Source organism: Tachypleus tridentatus, chromosome 11, assembly GCF_004210375.1.
Source record: "Tachypleus tridentatus isolate NWPU-2018 chromosome 11, ASM421037v1, whole genome shotgun sequence".
Classification (NCBI taxonomy): Eukaryota; Metazoa; Arthropoda; class Merostomata; order Xiphosura; family Limulidae; genus Tachypleus; species Tachypleus tridentatus.
This window is the reverse complement of record NC_134835.1, coordinates 100416932-100440155: the sequence shown is the minus strand read 5'-3', so window position 1 is coordinate 100440155 and position 23224 is coordinate 100416932. Positions and strand designations below refer to the sequence as shown.

Genomic DNA, 23224 nt, shown 5'->3' with positions numbered 1-23224 from the left:
ATACTATAAAATCAGTGGCGATGTTTGAAGGTATACAACCCTACGGATAAATTCAGTAGTAACAATACTATAAAATCAGTGGCGATGTTTGAAGGAATACTTCTCTGTTAGCAGCCTCTTTCTCATCAATGACGTGTAAAGCGGTATTCTCACTCTATGTTAAAACGGGCAAATTTGCACATTTTGATTTACATAAAGTCTGAATAAAACAACATATGAATCAAGATTTACATGTAATTTTACTAAACTTATAGAATAATGTTTAGAAATGAGTAGTTTTTCGAGGTTTGCAACTGTAATGTAAATAACTTTCACGTATCAGCCTCCCAAATATGGTGTCCCCATCATGTTTTAGTTATACGTTCCCAGGTCACAAAAGCAAAGCTTGAAGAGAAAAATAAGTCTTTTCCATTTACTTTAAGCATAAGTAATTGGGAAATAACACTTTCTGCCCAGGAACAAGAAAAAGTAAAAATTTTGTTACGTAGTGGAATACACGACAACTTCGCCAATAAAGAAGTTTAAATTAGATGAGTCCTAATGAATTATGTAGACATTAAGAACGAAACGGTGATCCTCACGAAAGATCTGACCAATGAGTGACTACTAAGAATATCTTACAAACTAAAATGTAATAACTTTAAAATGAATAAAGTTATTGTTATCATTTCAGTTTCTTTTTTCAATTTAGTGAAATTATGGTTTTTAAAATTAGCCACATTTCAAATGTAGAACATAATGAAGTAAAAGTAACCATATTTGCAGTAAAAGATATTTATTAGTAGTAGGTTTGTGCACGTTTGTATTTATTGTCGTGAAGACATTTTAAGCTAGAAATAAGCCTATATAGGCTATAGAGAAAATAGAATACAACCATAGTTACTCAAATTTCGAATATTTTAAATTTCCCCCTCCAAAAAAACAAAACAAACAACAACAAAAATATAGAGAAATGCATGATATAAGATACGAAGTAACTACAAACACGAATATTATTCTTTGCATGAAAACATCTAACCTGAGAGAAACTGTGTATTCTACAGGAACACACAAAATCCCGCCAATCGTGATCTTGTCTTCAATTTCGTCTAAACGAGTTCCGAGGTTGCTGCCCTCGATCACAACAAGAGTTCCACCTTGGATAGGTCCACTTAGAGGACGTATCTGTAAGATAATGGGTGAAATATATTACATAGTTTTATAATATAGATCGATAATCTGAGTGAGTAAATATTACTATTATAAAAAGCATTAACATTTTAATTAGGTCCATTTAAAAGATTGTGCGCGCTTGGTTTAAAGATATTTATTTACTTAATGTCTTTATTAAAGACTATATTTACAGAAACATACTTTTAATTAAAGTGAATTATAGACGTCATAATATGCACCGATTAAATAGCAAAGCTACACACATAACGATCTAAAGTATTTAAACGAGGTCAAGTAACGTGGAATGTATGTTGCAAAGGAAATTCATCCAACTGCTTGATGATGGTCACACGAGTGGTCAAAACACAGTGGGAAAAAGTAAATAAACATAACCAATTCACTCAAAAGTTGTATCTTTGGACTTTATCACCTGGTCCAATTGGAGACCACTCTTGACTTAATTAACCACGTATTTGTATGAGTCTTCATTTCTAGTATTATTCACGTGTACAATGTTAAAGCTGAATGATTTTGGATACTAGATGAGGAGATTACTGGGCATGTAAGTATTTAATATATGTCTCTCCTGATACTTGCTCATTAAAACTGAGTAGTATTGTTTTGTTTGTTTTTAATTTCGCGCAAAACTAGCCGTCTTTAATTTTGCAATGTAAGACTAGAGGAAGGCAGCTAGTCATCACCACCCACCACCAACTCTTGGGCTACTCTTTTACCAACGAATAGTGGGATTGACCGTCACATTATAACGACCCCATGGCTGAAAAAGCGAACATGTTTGGTGTGACGGGGGATTCGAATCTGCTACCCTCGGATTACGAATCGAGTGCCTTAACCACCTGGCCATGCCGGGCCTAACTGAGTAGTAATTGGCATGTAGTAATAAGACAATCTTAACGTTTATTTGCTCTAAAGAGGGACAAAGGCGGGATGACCTAGTTTAACCACTCACACTAAGATGTTGTCTGTCAGTCAGTCAGTTGACACTAAAATTTCGCCACAGAATGGACGCTTATTGTTTGAATTTGTTCTGTAATGGTTTCGGTTAGACGTGTGCATGCCATAAATCACGAGAAGAATTATTTACTCCATACGTTACAACACAGCATGACATATGAACTTCGAAAGCAAGAAATAAAAATATTTGTTACTCTTAAATTTGGTTTTATTTATTCGTGAAACAGAACACTTTCTGGGACCCTGCGGAAGTAGATCTAGTATAATAATTTGAAAGAGACTGCAGGTTATTCTTTATTTTTATGAAGTCAGTGTGCAGAAATATGAGATTCTGAGACAATCATATAACTGTAAAGCCAATTTCACAATTTAATTAGCGCTTTGTGACACGTGATTCATCCGGTAATCGACATTAGTTCACTTCGAAGTGATGAAAATTAACCCTTTCCTTTGAAAGAAAAATACATATAATATACGGTAATAAAATACACTTAGCAAGTTGACTTGAAAACATTAATATGATATACCAAATATAGTTTCTGATGTGATTAATTTAGAAGTCTACAAGATGTAATGTCATTTCACAGAAATTGAGAAAATAATGTCATTTTACCCAGTCAATACGAGGAGGTGGACAAGACGAAACGGCAGGTACTCTACAAGAATCCACATAGCCACAGACATCACCACACCATGAACATTGGTACTTTTGATGTTTGGCCACGCACAATGAACAATCTGCTCTACCTCCATGGCTGCCCAATAGGTGGCACTTATACAGGGTAACTGGTTACCAAAAATACACAAAAATTCAATACACATAAACTGACAGAAATAATAATTTTCAAAACCGATTTTACATTTAACCATGAGGTGATCCTTTTACCATAACTAAATGACACAACGGTGAAAGAAATGTTACATTTAAATAAACTTTTATTTGATTTGTTGTGAATACTAATTAGTATATGTACAATTGTATGTATATTGGATCACCTATAGTAAAAACAACAAGAAACAAACAGGAAACAAAGAAAAACGTGAGCATTCAAGGCCAGCAAATGAGTTACAGTTAACACGGGGAAGACGTCATTGTAATAAGATAATTTACACGAAAAGAGTGTGATAATCTATTTTCTATGCAACGAATAACTGCGTCAAATTTATCAGCAAACTAATTTGAAACTGATTTTAAAATATTAGCATAAATTTTCAAATTTATATACGAGATAAAACTATTGAATAACATAAGAGCGTTTGAGGAGAAAAAATGTTTTTTATATTCGTTGAATTTCGCGCAAAACTACTGGAGAATTTGCGGTCTTAATTTTGGGAGTGACAAACAAGAGGGAAGGCAACTAGTCAACATTCTTCCTTTCCAAGGTTTCCGCTACTCTTGTCAGGCCGAAAAGTGGGATTTTACCGTTTCCCTTATAACATATCCACTATCCTTATGTGCAAACCGGTAAAGGGACGCGAGCCAAGGATCCTCGGCTCCACATTTTGGCATGGTAATCACGGAGTCACGCCTAACCCTCAGCTCTCTGAAAAAAATATAGTGAATTATATATAGAAAGGTTTCAGAAGCAGAGTGTGTGTGTGAGGGAGAAATGAATAAAACTTGTTACGCAAGTGGAAATTAGGACGGTTTGAAAGCAGTCTTCTTTGGAAGTGTTTCATAGTTATATACTAAAGTAAGGCCTATTTTGTAGCAGTGATGCGAAAGAAAAAAAGCAATAGCAAAAACAGTGTTTAAATAAGCAGTTTAATTAATAATTTATATGACTTTCTATTATTTAATTAAACTCTTGCTGACTTTTTAGTACCAGCAAGTATATTCACTTTATAATCTTTAAGCGGACGAAAAACGCAGTTAGTGTGAGAAAAACATACACATGTCGAAATTCATGGAAGATGAAGAAGGTGCTAATATGTATTTGAAAAGTGGGAGGTCCTGTTTCCCCCTTCATTTACGTCAACTACTATGAACCTGTTATTTACTGAAATACGGCACATGGACTTTATCTGAATCAATATTAAATCACCCAAAGGAAACTAATTTGCACATGCTTTATATTTGAGCTGACTTTACACTTACTGTTTGTGCAATCGATGATGGTGTCTCCGTTCCATAGCACTGTTAAAGTGGAGTGCAATTCCCCAACGTCAGACTGGTAAGTGTACTGAAAATGAAAGTTGCAACAAGTCTTGTCTGTACTAGATAAATATCAGTACTATTCTAGATCAAATATACTTACAGTTAAAAACACATATTTTAATGCTTTGATTAATACATTTTATTTCTTAGCATATTCAAATCTAATTGTATATCATCGCAGAAACGACTGAAACAACGGTCAATACTGTATCACTAAACCTAATAAACATTAGTGTTTACTAACAAGTGCATTCTTCGACAGCATGACAGATAACAAGGAGTGACATAAATACTTTGACTTCTTTGTTTTGGATTTCGCGCAAAGCTACTCGAGGATAACCTGTGCTAGCCGTTCCTAATTTAGTTGTGTAGGACTAGAGGGAAGGCAGGTATTCATCACCACACACCGCCAACTCTTAGACTACTCTTTTACCAACGAGTAGTGGGATTGACCGTCACATTATAACGTCCCCACGCCTGAAAGGGCGAGCATGTTTGGTACGACGGGGATTCGAATTCGCGACCCTCGGATTATGAGTCGAGTGCCTTAATCACCTAGCCATGCCGGGCCTGATATAAATACTGAGAACAAAAGAAAATTTAGCGAAAACAGAAGTTAATGATAAATTCGCGAAATTCTTGCTAAAAACTATTTATTTGTGAATATTATTACAGGAGATTTAATGTTATGATTAGTAAAGTCCTTACCATAAAATATTTACTTCTAGTATTTACAAAATATTTAACTAATGATTAAAATAATAATTAATGAACTGTATATGAAAAACTGTTTAGGTTTGAACTTAATCACTTACAATATTTTCAGCACAAACGACAGTGTTGTCTCTCACTCTTGCAAAGACTCGTTCCTTAGCGCCCTCTATTTCAACAACACACTGAAAACCTTCCTAAAATATTAAGTACACATTTTAACACATTGAAAGCTTTCTTTAGTAAAAGCAGGCAAACTAAATTGTTCAGTAAATCAAAATATCTAGATAGTTTTGATGATCGTAAAACAACAGTTTGATTATTTTTTTTTCATGGCAACAACAAAAATATATAAAACAAATATTTATCATGAGTTTATTTGGTCGAGTAGCATCTGTCAGTACTCTAAGTAGCATCTGTCAGTACTCTAAGTATTTTTATTTCCAAAAGTTTTTTCTTATTATTTTCATTATTTTTTCCTTCACTTTATCCTTGACGTGATGATAAATATCTCCATAGCCTAGGAGGATCATTAGTTGATTGGAAATGATTTGGTTTGTTATGAATTTCGCGCAAAGCTACATGAGGGCCATCTGCGCTAACCGTTCTTAATTTAGCAGTGTAAGACTAGAGGGAAGGCAGCTAGTCATCACCACCCACCTCCAACTCTGGGGCTACTCTTTTAGGAATGAATAGTGGGATTGACCGTCTTATTATAACGCTCTCATGACTGGAAGGGTGAACATGTTTGGTAGGACAAGGATTCGATTTCTTGTTTTTACTACGGTTTGACTGAAAATGAACACTCAGAGCCAACTGTAGAGAAAACACATGAATCACAGTGCATTAATTTTTTTAACAACTACAAGTACATATTATAAGCTTAGGGAGTAGCTCCAAAAATATATGATTATGTCTGTTGTTTATCAGTAGCAAATATCAAAATAATTTAACGACACAGACAAAGTTTCGCGACACACGTGGTGTTTAATAAACGAAAAACGAAGTTATTATTGCATTTCATTACTTAATGTAACAATTTCAAATGTCACCAACACTTAACACAAACATCTAGAAACCGTTAAATGAATGAATGTCGTCGGTGTTTGGGTAATAATAGTACATACCCCTGGAGGGTCAGGTTCTCTATGACCTCTTCCTCCTCCCCGTACTTATATTCTTGGCTGATTGATATTTATGACTGTGAACTGAATATTATTTGGTCCTTTTCAGGACAATGTCCATGTATCTTGGCTCGTATACAGTTATTATTTTATACTATTAGCAGAATGTCAAGTTTGCTGGTGGCATTTTTTTTAATACATAAATAAATAAACTATATATATATTTTTTATTATTATTTAAAGTTTATATATATTTTTTTATTATTATTTAAAGTTTATATATATTTTTTTATTATTATTTAAAGTTTTTATATTTTTTTCTTTTTATTTATTTTTATATTTGAAATATAAGTTAACTGGGGAGAGATATTTAGGACTAGCTTCATCATGTATGAGTTCTAGTTCTGTCTAGTTCGCATAGTAATTCGTTTTTCATCCAATTCATATTAAAGTACATTATTGTAATATGTAGGAGTCTATCTGGTGTGGTTGGTATGTTCGAGTATTTGTGAATGAACTGAGATGATATAGTTCTTGGAACTCTGTATGCAGTTGTGAGGAGTGTGTTTTGGATTGTTTGTAGTTTAGTTTTAATTATTTTATTGCTTACAGTTATCCATGCTGGAACTGCATAGTCTATTACAGGTCTAATATATGTTTTATAGATTTGTTAGTATGTTATCTGTAGAAGCTCCACTGTATTTACCAGTTAGACTCCTAGCATAGTTAGTTCTTCGCCAGACTTTATTTTTAATTTCGTTCGCATGATTGATCCAAGTTAGTTTTGAATCATAGGTCAGACCTAAAAATTTTGCCGATGGGGCAATCTGGAGTAGAGTGCCATTCATATATAGTTCTGGCTGTTGTTTTTTGTGTTTTGTCAATTTCATAAAAACTACGAGTTGTGTTTTTGCTGTGTTTATTTTTATTCTATATTTTTGACAGAATTCGCTTATTCTATTTAGTTGCGGTTGTATGTTCGTGGCTGCTATCGTGGGTGTTGCGGCACTTTTCCAGACTGCCACATCATCTGCGAACTGTGAAGAGAATCCATGATTTGGATCCCTCAGTGGCATATTATTTACATACATGATGAAGAGTATAGGGCTAACCACCCCTCCCTGAGGGACACCAGCTAGTGGAGTAAAGTATTCAGAAAATGTTTCTTCAACATTTACTCTACATTTTCTGTTTTCCAAAAAGTTAGATAACCAGCGAATAATTCCTCGCGGTAGTTCCATTTCATTCATTCGGAACCTTAGACCATCTCCAAGAATGTGGAGGGTCTATTACTGATTATTCTTTCAAGAATTTTGCATACACAGCTGGTCAGGCTGATTGGTCGGTAGCTGTTAGGTTTATTCGCTGGCTTTCCTTCCTTATGGAACATTAATATATTTGCAAGCTTCCAAGAAACTGGGATGTATCCTGAGGATAGTGATAAATTAAAAAGTGAATTTAGGTGGTCAAACAATTTCGGAGTGCCCTTTTTTAGGAGGATAGCTTGTATTTCGTCTTCACCTGGTGCTTTGTTTTTTTGTTTTTTTATTGCTTCTAGTAATTCTTGAAGGGATATTTCATTTGTTAGTAATGTGCTTGCATAATCTGTATCGGAACTTGTATTTGTATCAGTTATGTTTACTGGAAAAATTGGTTCAAATTGATGTTTATTGTTTACTATGTGATTAGTGACTTTATTGTAGAAATATGTATTCATATCTGGATCAGTGTGAGTTTTAAATGTATTTTGGAGTTGATCTTTGAAAGCTTCTAGAAACCGTTAAAGTACGTTTATTTGTTTGTTTTTTTAATTTCGCACGTAGCTACAAGAGGGCTATCTGCGCTAGCCGTCCGTAATTTAGCAGCGAAAGACTAGAGAGAAGGCAACTAGTGATCACCACCCACAGCCAACTCTCGAGCTACTCTTTTACCAACGAATAGTGGGATTGACAGTCATATTATAATGCCCCACGGCTGAAAGGGCGAGTATGTTTGGTGTGACAGGGTTTCGAACCCGCGACCCTCATATTACGAGTCGAGTGCCTTAACCACCTGGCAGTACCGGGACTACGAAGTAAAGTAATTTGTGAAATTCTTAACGTGCGAAGTAATAAAAGAAATTAACGACGTGGCTAAAATTTGGCCAACAAAGTAATTTTTATTCTAAAGTCATTTGTTAACTCCGTCGGAAATTGAAACCACAAGAGCAGTGCTTCCATAGAAGGTACGTCAGCCTGTCTACAGAGGTAAATACGAAAATCTACTATTAAAGCCAATGACGATTAAATATGTCAGACGCCAGCTATTTGACTGTTAGACGTCATCTCGTCAGAATTTCCAGCGGCGCGTAAGATCTAACTCACAATAACTAATCTAAGCAAATTCTCCTGTTTTTATATTATTGGATATGAAAATAAAGACGTCTAACTAAAGCTATAACTGGCTTGTGCACAATAGTGCACAAAGTCACGTTTCGCTGTCATCATCTTTTAGACGTCTAGTGCTTCTAGATGATATTCCAATGTTCTAATTAAACAAACGCGTGCTTATTAGAAAGACATAATTTCTGCAGTAATTTGCATTAAAGTATTTACTCTAATATGCAAATATAACTATAGAATATTCTCTTCGTATTTGAACATGAAAATATATGTAATATTATATCACAGAAACGGGAATACTATTTATTAAGCTAACGGTACCGGATCAGTGGCAACTCCGAGATTCCAGAGAAATGTTGTTTTGGATTAAGTACAAAGCTACACAAAGGGCTATCTGTGCTCTACCCACCATGGGTATCGAAAACTGGTTTATAATAGCACAAGTTCACTAACGTTCCGCTGTGTCATGGAGGGATTCTAGAGGAAGAGGGTAAAATGGTAATAGGTTTGAGAGGTAACGTTTTATTTTGATTTTAAAATGATAAAAGAAAAAATCGTGGAAGATACATCAGGAACTTATGAAATATTATTATTTTTACTGCAGGATGATTTAAAGAATTTTTACTGTTGTTTTAGTAAGCTTAAAACTACCAGTGAGTAGCTTTCAAATGTTCTCAGTTCGCACTTTTATTGGCTAGTAAGAAGAGTAGCTAGAAATCGGATGATATTTAATTTGCTGGGGCTTTAGTCATTTGTAGTTACCTAAAGACACGGTATTATGCGAGCGTTGTTGTTTATGGTAGACATTTTTCGAAGGCGAATGGTGGCATCCACCACCCCTCGCTTCCCCGTGACATCATCACTGTTCTAGAGGATGAAACGAGTTTCTTGAAGTTTCACGTACACGTATCAGTGGTTTTAATTAAAAGTAGAAACCGTTATGTTATTTGGTTCTTGGAGTGTTATATGTAAAGACAAGTATAGTTGAGAAGGTGCAATGCTTATAATTTCTAAAACAGGGCAGTAAATAATTAGTTTCAATGTTTTGTTTTAGGCACTGAAGGACAGCTGCTCCGTGACTATGTTAGCAGTTTATTAGTTCTCTGATTAGCAGAATCTTTCTTTAAGCAACGTATTAGAGGCGCCACATTAAGCACGTCTTGGAAGTCAGTGTTGCTTACACTTATGAACTCTCTAATTTGACAAGAAATTCTTTGTACGGAATTAAATTTTATCAACAAAGTAAGGTTTTCCACGTTACAGAAGATGTGTACGCAAGATTAAAAGGCTTGCATCTGAGAACATCTTTCTTTTTTTTATATAGAAGCATTAATGAAAGATTTAAACTCATCATGGTAATATACAGCTGAATAGGATAGAACACGTTACATGCTTGCCAAGAGGTGAAATAATTGGGCGGGTTGTCGAACTAAACAATTGAAATATTGCTGTTCAAAAACATTTTCTATCATTTTCCCGGTTCATTATGACAAAACTATACATATAGGTTTCTGACTCCTACGGATATCTCCGTGTAAACTCCGTTAAGTATCGAGCTTTCATTATCGAAACTAAAACACACACACACACACATCTATCTATGTTTATACAATAATTATCTCAGTGGATAGTAAGCAATTATTAGACACTTCTTACAAGAAAAGGTTAAAATGAAAAAGATTTGTTCATGTTCTCCACATACACCCTTACAAATTATAAAGCAAACTGGAAAACACAGTGCACATTATATCTTCATTGACTGACCACTTTATTAGGACCCCGTATCGGGAGGTAACACATTTTGATGCGATAATAACCGAGGTTCCGTTCGGCATAGCCTCCAGAAATTGCTACTGTAGAAGTGTTTTATTCGATCGTAGCTTATCCGTTGAGAAGTGCAGGGCTCCAATCGGTCACAGATGTCGGCAGAGGATTACAGTAGCAAATGTGATGTTCAAGTTTATCCCAAACATGATCAATCGATCTGAAATTCGCTGATTGTGTTGACTTAAGAAAAATTGCTGTATTCACTATCTGTGCTGTTGGTGCTCATTTTCGACAATATGAGCACAATAAATTTTCAGTTAATGTCTTAGAAGATCATAAGAGTAGAAATGGTGAACGTGATGGTCAATAATATTCAGATATCGCTGTACACTCTGAATAATACAAGTGGTCTAACCAGTGCAAAATAAAAGATTCCCTCCACGTGATTTCGTAATCTCTTGCACCTTGGACTGTGTCTTGTAAATTAATCACGTTATATTTACTTTTATGCTTTTATATCATTCACCTCGGATATAATGTTTGGACAGAACAGAACAACTACGGTACTTATCAAATATGTCAACAGGTTTAGGACAGAACAGAACAACTACGGTACTTATCAAAGATGTCAACAGGTTTAGGACAGAACAGAACAACTACGGTACTTATCAAAGATGTCAACAGGTTTAGGACAGAACAGAACAACTACGGTACTTACCAAAGATGTCAACAGGTTTAGGACAGAACAGAACAACTACGGTACTTATCAAAGATGTCAACAGGTTTAGGACAGAACAGAACAACTACGGTACTTATCAAAGATGTCAACAGGTTTAGGACAGAACAGAACAACTACGGTACTTATCAAAGATGTCAACAGGTTTTGGACAGAACAGAACAACTACGGTACTTATCAAAGATGCCAATAGGTTTTGAACAGAAACGAACAACTACGGTACTTACCAAAGATGTCAACAGGTTTAGGACAGAACAGAACAACTACGGTACTTATCAAAGATGTCAACAGGTTTAGGACAGAACAGAACAACTACGGTACTTATCAAAGATGTCAACAGGTTTAGGACAGAACAGAACAACTACGGTACTTACCAAAGATGTCAACAGGTTTAGGACATAACAGAACAACTACGGTACTTACCAAAGATGTCAACAGGTTTAGGACATAACAGAACAACTACGGTACTTATCAAAGATGTCAACAGGTTTAGGACAGAACAGAACAACTACGGTACTTATCAAAGGTCTCAATAAGTTTTGAACAGAACAACTGCAGTACTTACTAAAGTAGACAGTATAATTTTGAACAGAACAACTGCAGTACTTACTAATGGGGTCAGTAGGTTTCTGACTCCTACAGATATCTCTGTGTGTACTCCGTTAGGTATCAAAATTTCGTCGTCAAGACTAAAACTTGGACAGTGTTGACGACCCCGAATCAACGAATTTTCTGGATTCTTTATTAAAAAAGAAAAGTCAAGTGTTAATAAATAAAACGTGTTTTATTTATGCCACGTGGATTGTCCTCAAATTAGCTCAACATACAATTATTTGAGGAAATGTTGAATTTTTATTTCTTTTGAAATGAATTACGAAACTGAAATAGAAACAACTTAACTACAATAATGTAAAGTATGTATGTAACCATACATAGTTCCGCATGCTTGAAATCGAGTTTTTCGTAAACTGTCAGAACAGAATATTTTAATACTATTTATGACGTTCGTGTTTCCGAGCAATTAGCTGTTTTTATTTCATTCCATTATTAAACAATCACATAATTAACAGTTAACACGTATTTTAACTTTTTCTCTTCAGGGTTTTATTTGAAATATTGTGTGTCTGTTAATTTTTACTTTGACTCATATCTAAGGCTTCCACATAAAAATATTCCATAACAGAATATTAACGAATGACTGACTGACATTAATCGCTTATAGATGTCAAGATCGTCTAATTTATAGAATGATTTTGTTATGTCAGAACGTTTGACATCGAGGGCGTAAACTGAATAAGCCAAATAGAATTACACTTGTGATGACTTAAAAACTATTTAAATTTATTGAGGTAATTACGTTAATTCTCAACTACAGTAGTTTTCTGTTTGAGGTAAATGGCATGTGTAAAAAACAACAAAAAACCGCCCAAATAAACACATTTAATGTATAATTTCCTGCTTTTTGTATTTTATTCCAAGATTGGCTATTGTCGATTCACGAGAGTGTTTGTTAACTAAAATACTTAAACACATATAATGAATAACTTACACTTTCTCCTAGAATGACCCGGCGAGAACAATGACTGGAGTTATGTGTACAGAGGTTTTCATGGACACACCAGCTGCAGGCCCACGCGCTTATCACACAGTCTTTACAGCTGTTCACACGAGAATTAAAAGAAACGTTAGCCAGTTTATATCTGAAGCTCATATCTACTTCTTTCTCAGCGCCTAAGGCATATAGCCGTTTCATTAACGTGTCATGCAAGTATTCTTTATCTATAGTTAATATTAAAGACAAGGAGCATGTTACAGCACTATAAATTTTCGTTTCTATAAACCATTATATGTATGCCCACAGCTGACATATTTGAGGTTACTCCCAGATACTAAGTGTATGGCCAGGTGGTTAAGGCATTCAACTCGTAATCCAAGGGTCGCGGGTTCGAATCCCTGTCGCACCAAACATGCTTGTCCTTTCAGCCGTGGGGCGTTATAATGCGACGGTTAATCCCACTATTCGTTGGTAAAAGTTAGCCCAACAGTTGGCGGTGTGTAATGATGACTAGCTGCCTTACCTCTAGTCTTACACTGTAAAATTAGGGACGGCAAGCGCAGATAGTCGTCGTGTAGCTTTGCGCGAAATTCAAAACAAACAAATAAATTGTTACCTAATTGTATTAGAAATATACAGAAATTACAGTTAGCACGATGTTGATTTTTTAGGAAAAATCAATCTCACTAAGTTTTCTGAAGACCAAAACTCTTTAAATTAACCTTTCTTAATATTTAACAATTAACAGTTTAATTACATTATTAGAGTGAACTGAACATATCCACATAATAATTATCTTCCAACAACTTCGGAAAGGAAGTCTAGTATTTGTTGAATAGAATAAAACGCATTAGCAACTTCAAGTTTAAAAAAGGAGCCGAGATATAAATCAGTTTACCTAACAGAATGATTGAATTTTTTTTTCGCCAGCCTTCAGGCACTACTTATATTCTACTCTATCGATGGAAGCCATTCCAACTTCTGTTTGTCTTTTCTAAATCTTATTTTATGGAATAATGGAAGTCATACCAAAGGTGCCGTACGTGAAACTTCTTCGGTGAAGTAATAACGTAAATGACCGTGAAAAAATGATATGTTTCGAGTAGAATCTCAGAGAAGGTAGAAATCTTCATTTTTTTTTTTTTTTCGAGAAAAGGCCAAAATAAAAATAAGTTACAAAATACGTGACATTACCATCGGTGCTTAAGTACAGTGGAAATGAGTATTGGTGAAAAAGGCAACTTGTGATCACATCACAAGTATAACCGAGATAGAATTCTAAAAACACGTTTTCTTAAATTTTTTTTGTGTTTTGTTTTACAAATAATATTCTCGAAAAGTCATCATCGCTTTCCCAAATTTTCATTACTACCACTTACTACATCTTTGTTAGTACTAACAGAAACAAATACAAACGGAAAGCAAGAAGTTGGAAAATAAAAGTTTCGAGCAACCAAAATTTTCACGACTATAGATGTTCTGTCTTTTATTTTGAAATTGACAGTGTATCTGTGCGAGCTGTAAATGGAAAATACAATATCATAATACAAACATAGTCTATTCTAGAGCAGTACGTTTCTATGGCATATCAGTATTTGTTGAAATAAAAAAATAACGTAACGTTAGTATCTCCGATGTGTATTGTATTGATTTAAAAAGCATACATTTTGTTTGTTTTTGCATTTCGCGCAAAGCTACGCGATGGATATATGCGCTCTGTGTTCCTTATTTGGCAGTGTAAGACTAGGGGTGAGGTACCTAATCATCACCACCAACCGCCAATCCTTGGTCTACTCTTTTACCAACGCATTGTAGGATTGATAGTCACTTTTTAACGCACCCCCCGGCTGAAAGGGCGAGTATGTTTGTTGGGACGGGGATTCGAACCCGCGACCCTCAGAGTAGGAGTCGAGTGCCTTAACCACCTGGCCATGCTGAGCCAGGTAACAATTTAACGAGAACGCCTTAAATGTCTTCGTATAGGACGTCAGAAACAAAGTTATAAAAATCTCATCTATATACTTATAAAATATTTTGGTATTCAAATAATTCTCCAGTAAAAAACGAATTGAGCAAAAGTGAAATAATTTAGCAGTACGTAAATCTTTTTACGAAGAATTTGTTTGTTCATTGATGAGCACAATAAATACAAAATGGGCTATTTACGCTCTGCCCAACCAATCATGTCGAAACAAGAATTTTAGTGTTATAATCTCTCAGTCTTACTGCTGCATTGTCGGAGAAGCTTTCTTAAAACAATTAATAGCTGGAGATGGCAGAAGTTAAGTTAAGTTAATATATATATATACACTGATAAAATGCAGGTTTTGATTAAGACTTCATACAAATATCAAAATGGTGACAAGTTAGCATTTTCCGTTAACATTTCTTTTAGTGATTAGAAATTGTGTAATAACTACTAACCGTGACTAATGTTACCAAAAGAAATACTGTGAATAGGATAACAACTGAGAATTTATACAATACAATTAATTCAAATTGAAGTTAGATTCTTGACTAGTTCTAGATATAAAAGCAAATACAATTTAAATTAAGTATTGCCTTCCCACACAAAATTAAAATTTAACAGAATATGAATGAGCATCAAACTGCGACCTCTAGCGTCACGGTACGACAACATTTGATACTTACGTTCTATGAACTCCGCAATCGAAGAAGACAAAGGGATGACTAATAAAATCCGTTTCGGTTTCGCTAGAGCGTACAGAGAGGTGGACGATCACATGATCTATAATACAGTAAAAACAAGGCATTTTTCATTCGTTTATAAGTGACGAACAGTTTAATTATTTCTATGATAATTCATTTGTCAAAAACGAAAATTAAAAGTTAAGTGTTTTGAATAATCTAAAAAAAATGTAACTTTTGACCGAATTTAATGGAAACGGAAGATCAAACTGATATATATTCTTGTCTGACTGAGAGTCATACCCTATCAATATTAAAACAGCACAAAATCACTCCCTAAGTAACAAAGTGATACTATGTATTTATAAGACAACTCCGAATGGATTTTTATATGATTGTAGCATAAATATAAGCAAACTATCCTATTCGAAACACTTTCACGAGTGAATAAATTATACGTATTTTCCAAAAAAGTAAACTTTCAATAGAATAAGTAATTAAGGGGAAGAACAGCGAACAAAACAAGCGATGAATTTACGAGCTACATCTTCACAGTGAGCAAAAGAACAAACTTTGTCACCACAGTAGACAGAATAACAATACGAGAGCGCTTAAGTTTTTTGTTTTTTTTTTACTTTATTTTCAAACAGTTACCAAAAAAATCAATCGTTTTCAGTTACTTAAACGGGCAGATTAATAGCTTATGACTTAACTATTTCTCATAGCGATCTTTAGTTACATAATACAAGAAAATTGTCACCGTACACGGGCCTGTCAAACCCACCTGTCACTGGTGTTGCCTCAAGTTAAGAATATGCCTCGTAGCGCCAGGAGTGAAACTAGCAGACCATGTTTAGATTTCTATTGAACATATTTGTGTGTTTGTTCACTTCGTGAACGGAGGAAATTAGTCGTTTTTTTTTTCTCATGTAAGAGGACCCTTAAAGAACGATCAGGTGTGACACAGACCAAGTGATTATGAAAAAAAAAAAAAGAGTTGATAAACTGAGCTTAAATTTGTATTTTTGTTTTGTTTTTTAACTTTGCACAAAGCTACTCGAAGGATATCTGCACTATTCGTCCATAATTTAGGTGATTGATTAAAGGGAAGACAGCTAGTCGATTTCACACATCGCCAACTCTTTGGCTACTCATTTACCAACAAATAGTGGGGTTGATTTTTCACAATAACGACCCCACTTCTGAAAGGGCAAGCATGTTCAGCGAGAGGATTTTAACCCGCAACCCGCATATTATGAGTCCATTGTTAATTATCAGGTTATATCAGCCTCTGATATAATACCTATAGTTTGAAACTTAACAATATTTATGTGCGTGTGTATTAAAACAGTGTAAACTTTTAACACCAAACAGATACACATATTTTACTCTCAAACTTCTAGATATCTAAAGTTGTTCTGGGTTTATAAACGTTGATATTCAGCTTTCACTGCGTCAAGCCCAGCGACATATAGAACATAAACTTCATCAATTACAGTTTAAAAAGAACGTTTGCAGTACTTTTTAATGTTTTTTTTGTGCTAAAATTCTAATCATGAGAATAAGCTTCTTAATTTTTAAAATTCCGTCCATAGTCTACTCAATCAACGACATACGATTCCAACACGGAAACTAAATCAGTGCCCTTCAGAATGCGTTGTTCTATATAATAATGTATGCTTCTCTTCTTAAGTGTGTTTCCTTATATGCTTGGGGCCCAGCATGGCCAAGCGTGCGACTCGTAATCTGAGGGTCGCTGGTTCGAATCCCGGTCGCACCAAACATGCTCGCCCTTTCAGCCATGGGGGCGTTATAATATGACGGTCAATCCCACTATTCGTTGGTAAAAGAGTAGCCCAAGAGATGACAAGCTGCCTTCCCTCTTGTCTTACATTGCTAAATTAGGGACGGCTAGCACAGATAGCCCTCGAGTAGCTTTGTGCGAAATTCAGAACAATCAAACAAAGAAACCTTATATGCTCGACGAGACATCTGGTGATACTACTTTTCTCCACACATGGAATGGGACGAAAAATTAATTTGTAAATGAGTTAAGGTACCACTCAGTAAATAGATTCACGACCAGGAGTTTAATCACAGCTTGTGGATTTACTCTTCCTACAAGATCTAAATGAAGAGTTTTAATGCCAAAGTTCACGCGATAAAGGACTGATTTTGATGCTTTTTGTTTCTTAAAGTGTTTTTTTGTTATTTCGCCCAAAGCTACTCGAGGGCTATGAGCGCTGGCCGCCCTTAATTTTGAAATCAACATCATTCACCGCCAACTCTTGGACTATTCTTTATTAACGAATAGTGGAATTAACCGTCATATAATAACGTCTCATAGTTGAAAATGCAAGCATGTTCGAGGACAGATGCGAAGCTCCGATCTTCCGGATTTGTATATTACTTGGATATGTTTCAAGTCATTTATACACGTAGTAGACGGTATGCAGACCTTGGGAACAAAAGAAACTATTTTCATTAAAAGCAACAAGAAAATTGAAAACTCGAGCCCTTTATCCCAGAAACAAACTAATGGAAAGTCTTAACGACACAGCAACGTTCGTCTTAATATACTAAATGCGTGCAATCAGACTTTGAAAAGAGATAGAAGTTTGTGGATATGATTGAACTATAATTGTGTTTATTACGTTCGCTTCCCCGTGTAGTATTAACAATACCTACACTAAAACTATCCAATGGACGACGAGAATCAATAATATTGCCCCAAACTCATATGCCACACAAAAAATTTGGCTTTATAATATAATTGTGTGTGACCCTCCGGTGTGTCACATGGTCCATAACTACAAGACGGTTGCGATCCATCAGCGGGGTACATATCAGGGAACGTGTTACACGTATTGTTTAACTTAAAGGAAGAGAAAGTATAAAATAATATTTCACCAGCGTTTTATAAATTTGTGTACATGTCGTCACATGAATGAGGAATGATGGGCATGAGCGTCCATACGAGGGTACTTTCCACGCTGGAAAGTGATAAACACTCATGATTATGTTTCGTCTTCGGAGGCATGTCCATCATCCCTTGATTTATATTTTGTTCACCCCTACACCCCCGGCGATGTCTTTGGAGACGCCCACGAGGATGGATACCTCTTTCTGCAACATGGTTTACTATTCCAACTACATGTGATATTTTTATAAAGAAGTACACGCATGTGACGTCAGAATGCTTTATTAGTGCTTCCAAACACACACAAAAATCAACAAAACATATTGAATCAAGTCAAACTGATTTTAAAAAATTACACACAAAACAAAGTAATTACAAATTACTCCGCGATGTGAACGCAGAATACGAAATTACGTAATTATTACAGAGAATCTTCTGAGTACGTAAGCTTCGAATAAATTTGGTCCACAATAACTTCATAATATTTTTATTTGGTAATATTAAGGAAATGAGAGTAAATTGTTGATTTTGAAATTCCAAAATAAGAGCGTTTAATTAAAAACAAAACAAGGCTTAAGCCTGATTGTGTGTGTGTGTTTTCATATAGTAAAGCCACATCGGGCTATCTGCTGAGTCCACCGAGGGAAATCGAACCCTTAATTTTAGCGTCGTAAATCCGTAGATTTACCGCTGTATTAGTGGGGGACAAGCCTGACTGAGTTAGAAGATAGAAACGAACTTTAATGAGCGTTTTTCTCGGTATTAAACTTTTAAAACGAAGCAGGCTTCCGAGAAATTATTTCAATATTCGAAAAATAAGTAAAACAAAATTAATAGATGCAAACCTATATTTATTTATTTTTCAAACAGTAGTTTCACTTTTATTAGTATGTGTACACAAAAACAATAACAAAAAGTAAACATAGAAGTTAAATTATCATACCTTTTCCTGTAGGTATGTTCGGTCGAGTGCTGAAAAGAGGTGTATGACACGTCAATCCAGTGTTTGTCAGGCGAGCTTGTATTGGATCGCTAGTACCAAACACACATAAATAATGAGCACCAAGAGGGAGCTGCGGAAGTTGATTTATCACGAGATTAACCTGAAAAAAACACACCAAAACCAAACGATGCAATTATGCTATGTTATATATGTAAACGCTCCCGCTAGTACAATGGTAAGTCTACGGATTTACAACGCTAAAATCATAAGTTCGATTCCTCTTGGTGGACTCAGCAGATAGCCCGACGTGGATTTGTTATAAGAAAACACACATATGTAAATTGTAATTTTATTGTTACGTTACAAATTAAAATCAAGTTTGTTTTTTTATTATCAAAGAAATAACAGATGAAGAGACAGATGAGGACTGTTAAAATAATTAAGGAATTTAATTTATTCAGGATAGAGGTAATAATAAATAATTTGATAAGACTATTTACGATTGAAGGCTGTTATATGGATAGGTATATAAGAAATTGATGAAATATGCTTTAGATTTCAAGGAAGTTAATATTAAAAAAAATAAACCTCAAAGAGGAGGAATCATACACGTGGATGATGGAACTAGATACATAAACATGAACGACAATATATCTCACCATAGACGAACTAGCATATGGGATCTGGTTAGGCTTAACTGACTGAAAATCAATACACTGGTTGGATTCCAGAGATAACCATCGGGTAGAGCTTTGGTCGGTAAAAGCCCAAGTTCCATTTTGACACGATGTTTTGACTGTACACCTATAGAAAATTTAGCCCTCATTAACACCAGTAATGTGTGTCAGCAAAGCCCCAACTAATCTAAAACACTTGCAACACAAATTAGTTAAACTGTTATCAACATAAGCTTGCCTTTTTTCCAGTGAACACCAACCACAGTAAGGATTTCTGGCACCCAAACATTCTCGACAGTTGCCATGGAGATGGCACCGTTGAATGCGAACTTTACTAATCTAGTAAAGAAACAAAAACCAAACAAACTATAGTCTTTATATAGCAAACACTCATATATAGTTGTGTAGAGTATTTGTTCATAAACTCATGTCAGAATGATCTATGTACATGCAATAAAAATAATACAGAATAAATAAACCAAAAGTAATTTAACTTGATAGACAAATTGTTTTAACAGTGTACAAACGGGTCACATATGATAGTTGGACATTCTGTATTACGCTAATGATATAGTTTTTAGACTTTTCAAAACTTAAGTTAAAGTAAATATTTATTGAAAGCTAAAAATCAGATTACATTCATCTCTTCTGAAAAAAGATATAGAGTACAACAGAATCAAAACTAATTTTCAGTGCTGTCAACATGAGTTCCTTTGAATGGTCTTTCATGTATTGCACATTCTTGATGGTATATACCACAAGGTCATGTTATTTAAAGGAGTTTATCAGGAATCTACCAATAGTTGTACATAAAAATTCAAAGTAAATTTATTGAATAAAGTTAATCCAGATTCGCCCTTTACTAATTCCGTAAGTTGACAACAATAATTAAAATACATTTCCTATCTTAGGAGCAAATTCTGAAGAAAATTTCGTGTCCAGCGTTAAACACGCTAATTAGGAATTGTGGGAGTATATTGGTATTAAAATCAGCCAACTTACAGAAGTTATCATAGAACCTCAGGCTATTTGGAAAGAGTCATTACCATGGGGAGTGGTAAAAAGAGAGGTTATTCAAAAGACAGCCAGAGAAGTTTCTCAGGAGCTAAGAACATTCCAAGATATGTTAACAAATGGAACAGAACAAACTACGTAAAACCGGTTCGACATGATACAGGCACCAGAGGGGTTTCAGATAATAGTAGTATGAGTTTCTCTTAAAGTTGGTAGTACAAGAGTTTTGATGTGGTACTGGCGGGTAGTATACCAATCCTCATTAGTGAAAGTTGGTAGTAAAAGAGTTTTGATGTGGTACTGGCGGGTAGTATACCAATCCTCATTACTGAAAGTTGGTAGTACAAGAGGTTTGATGTGGTACTGGCGGGTAGTATACCAATCCTCATTACTAAAAGTTGGTAGTACAAGAGGTTTGATGTGGTACTGGCGGGTAGTATACCAATCCTCATTACTGAAAGTTGGTAGTACAAGAGGTTTGATGTGGTACTGACGGGTAGTATACCAATTCTCATTACTGAAAGTTGGTAGTACAAGAGTTTTGATGTGGTACTGACGGGTAGTATACCAATCCTCATTACTGAAAGTTGGTAGTACAAGAGGTTTGATGTGGTACTGGCGGGTAGTATACCAATTCTCATTACTGAAAGTTGGTAGTACAAGAGTTTTGATGTGGTACTGACGGGTAGTATACCAATCCTCATTACTGAAAGTTGGTAGTACAAGAGGTTTGATGTGGTACTGGCGGGTAGTATACCAATCCTCATTACTGAAAGTTGGTAGTACCGTGTTTCTGATGTGGCAATAGTGGCTAATATAGCAAAACTCATTATTTAAAGCTGCTTAAAAGAAATGGTTGTTGAATATCCGTCGTGCAGAAAAAAGTATTATAGAGATAACAGGCGGTTTTCTACGATATAAAAAGTGTAAAAATATAGGTAGTAAACGTTGTCTTTACGATATATATAAAGGGTAAGTAACGTAGTTAGCAAGCGTTTTTTTACGATATATATAAAAGGTATGTAACATAGGTGGTAAGTGGTTTCCATCTAGCTCAAATTAATTAAAAAGTTTCTGTCTTTAAGCTTCCTACAAAACTACACTAGAGCTATCCGTCCCTAATTTAGCAGTGTAAGAGTAGAGGGAAGTTATCACCACCCATTGCCAACTCTTGGGCTACTCTTTTGCCAACAAATAGTGGGATTGACCGTCATATTATAACGCCCCAAGGCTGAAAAGACGAGGATATTTAGTATGACGGGGATTCGAACCCGTGACCATCAAAATACGAGTCGAGGGCCCCTAACCACTTAGCCCTGCCGGGTAATTAAAATAAAGTTCCAACATTTTTAACATATAATTAAAATTCAAACTTTGCGTCATATCACGTCGAAAATGTTTTGATATGCAATTAGATACATAGGATAGAAAATAAAATCGGATACGAACGTATTTGTACGAGTAACTTGGAAGGAGAGGGAATTGCTCGAGTACCATACTCTAAATAAGTTTAATAAAATAAAAGAATACACTCTAAGGCTTAAGCTCGGTGCTCTAGGCTACTTTTGCTTCATGTTAAGTTCCTCTATGTGTGAAGTGTAACCGGGCAACAACTGACATACCATTTATTGAAGCTTCTTTCAGTTTCTGTAAGCAGAAATGGAGAATGGCGAAACTCAAGACATGTAAAGAAATTTTTAGAGTAGGACTTATTTATTTTTTCAATACAAATATGATCAACATTTTATATAAAAGGAAAAGTCCGTTTTGGAACACCTTTCTCCTTTGTCGATACGTTTCGCTTTTAAATGTTGGAGACAAAACACCGACACACGATCTCTGTCCCAAGTCAAAATCTACTGACACTGACACTGCTCTTTACTTCAGAAAATGAAAAACAGCTCACACTTCAGTTCAAATGCCTTTAGAATCTAAGCAACACAGAACTCGGTCCAATAGGCAGCGTTTTTGTTCGGAAGCAGATATATTCTCAGTAACAAAAAAAAACCAAGTCTGTCGGGAAATCACAGGCAGTAATCCAGTCAAGCGTTATATATAACTTGAGACGGGAAATAACATAAAGAGATAATAATAGATTTGATTTAGTTTTTCCAACATCGGTTTCAATGAGTATCGTACTAAATGTTGTGTTGAGTTTTGAAGAATTTCCTCAACATACCAAATTTGAACTGTATTATTGAGAAACAAAATTTGGGATTACTTTATAAACAAAACAAAGTCGAATTGCATTACTGCAAATATTTAAGCATAAATATTATGAGAAAAACAAACTTTTCTTACAACTTTGAAGTGCAATGTCTTATATTTTCTGAAGGTAAAGGTTACAAAAACTATCACTATTGCTTATTTGCTATTATTTACAAAAATGTTGTGCAATTTGCACTTTATTCGATTTTAGCGTTTTAATAATAATTTTTTGCATTAATTGCATAAAAATGTAA

General features: G+C 34.9%; 1 protein-coding gene across 1 annotated transcript in view; it reads right to left on the bottom strand.

Moving 5' to 3' along the window:
• LOC143232890 (plexin-B-like) overlaps nucleotides 1-23224 on the bottom strand; it is a 227516-nt gene that overhangs the window by 54382 nt on the left and 149910 nt on the right. Inside the window, exons 7-16 of the mRNA XM_076468909.1 lie at nucleotides 19987-20087; nucleotides 19731-19875; nucleotides 19072-19231; nucleotides 15212-15308; nucleotides 12554-12662; nucleotides 11615-11743; nucleotides 5101-5193; nucleotides 4226-4310; nucleotides 2741-2913; nucleotides 1019-1164 (exon numbers count right to left, since the gene is read on the bottom strand). Coding sequence (XP_076325024.1) covers nucleotides 1019-1164; nucleotides 2741-2913; nucleotides 4226-4310; nucleotides 5101-5193; nucleotides 11615-11743; nucleotides 12554-12662; nucleotides 15212-15308; nucleotides 19072-19231; nucleotides 19731-19875; nucleotides 19987-20087 — 1238 coding nt within the window. The remainder of the gene's footprint in view (nucleotides 1-1018; nucleotides 1165-2740; nucleotides 2914-4225; nucleotides 4311-5100; nucleotides 5194-11614; nucleotides 11744-12553; nucleotides 12663-15211; nucleotides 15309-19071; nucleotides 19232-19730; nucleotides 19876-19986; nucleotides 20088-23224) is intronic.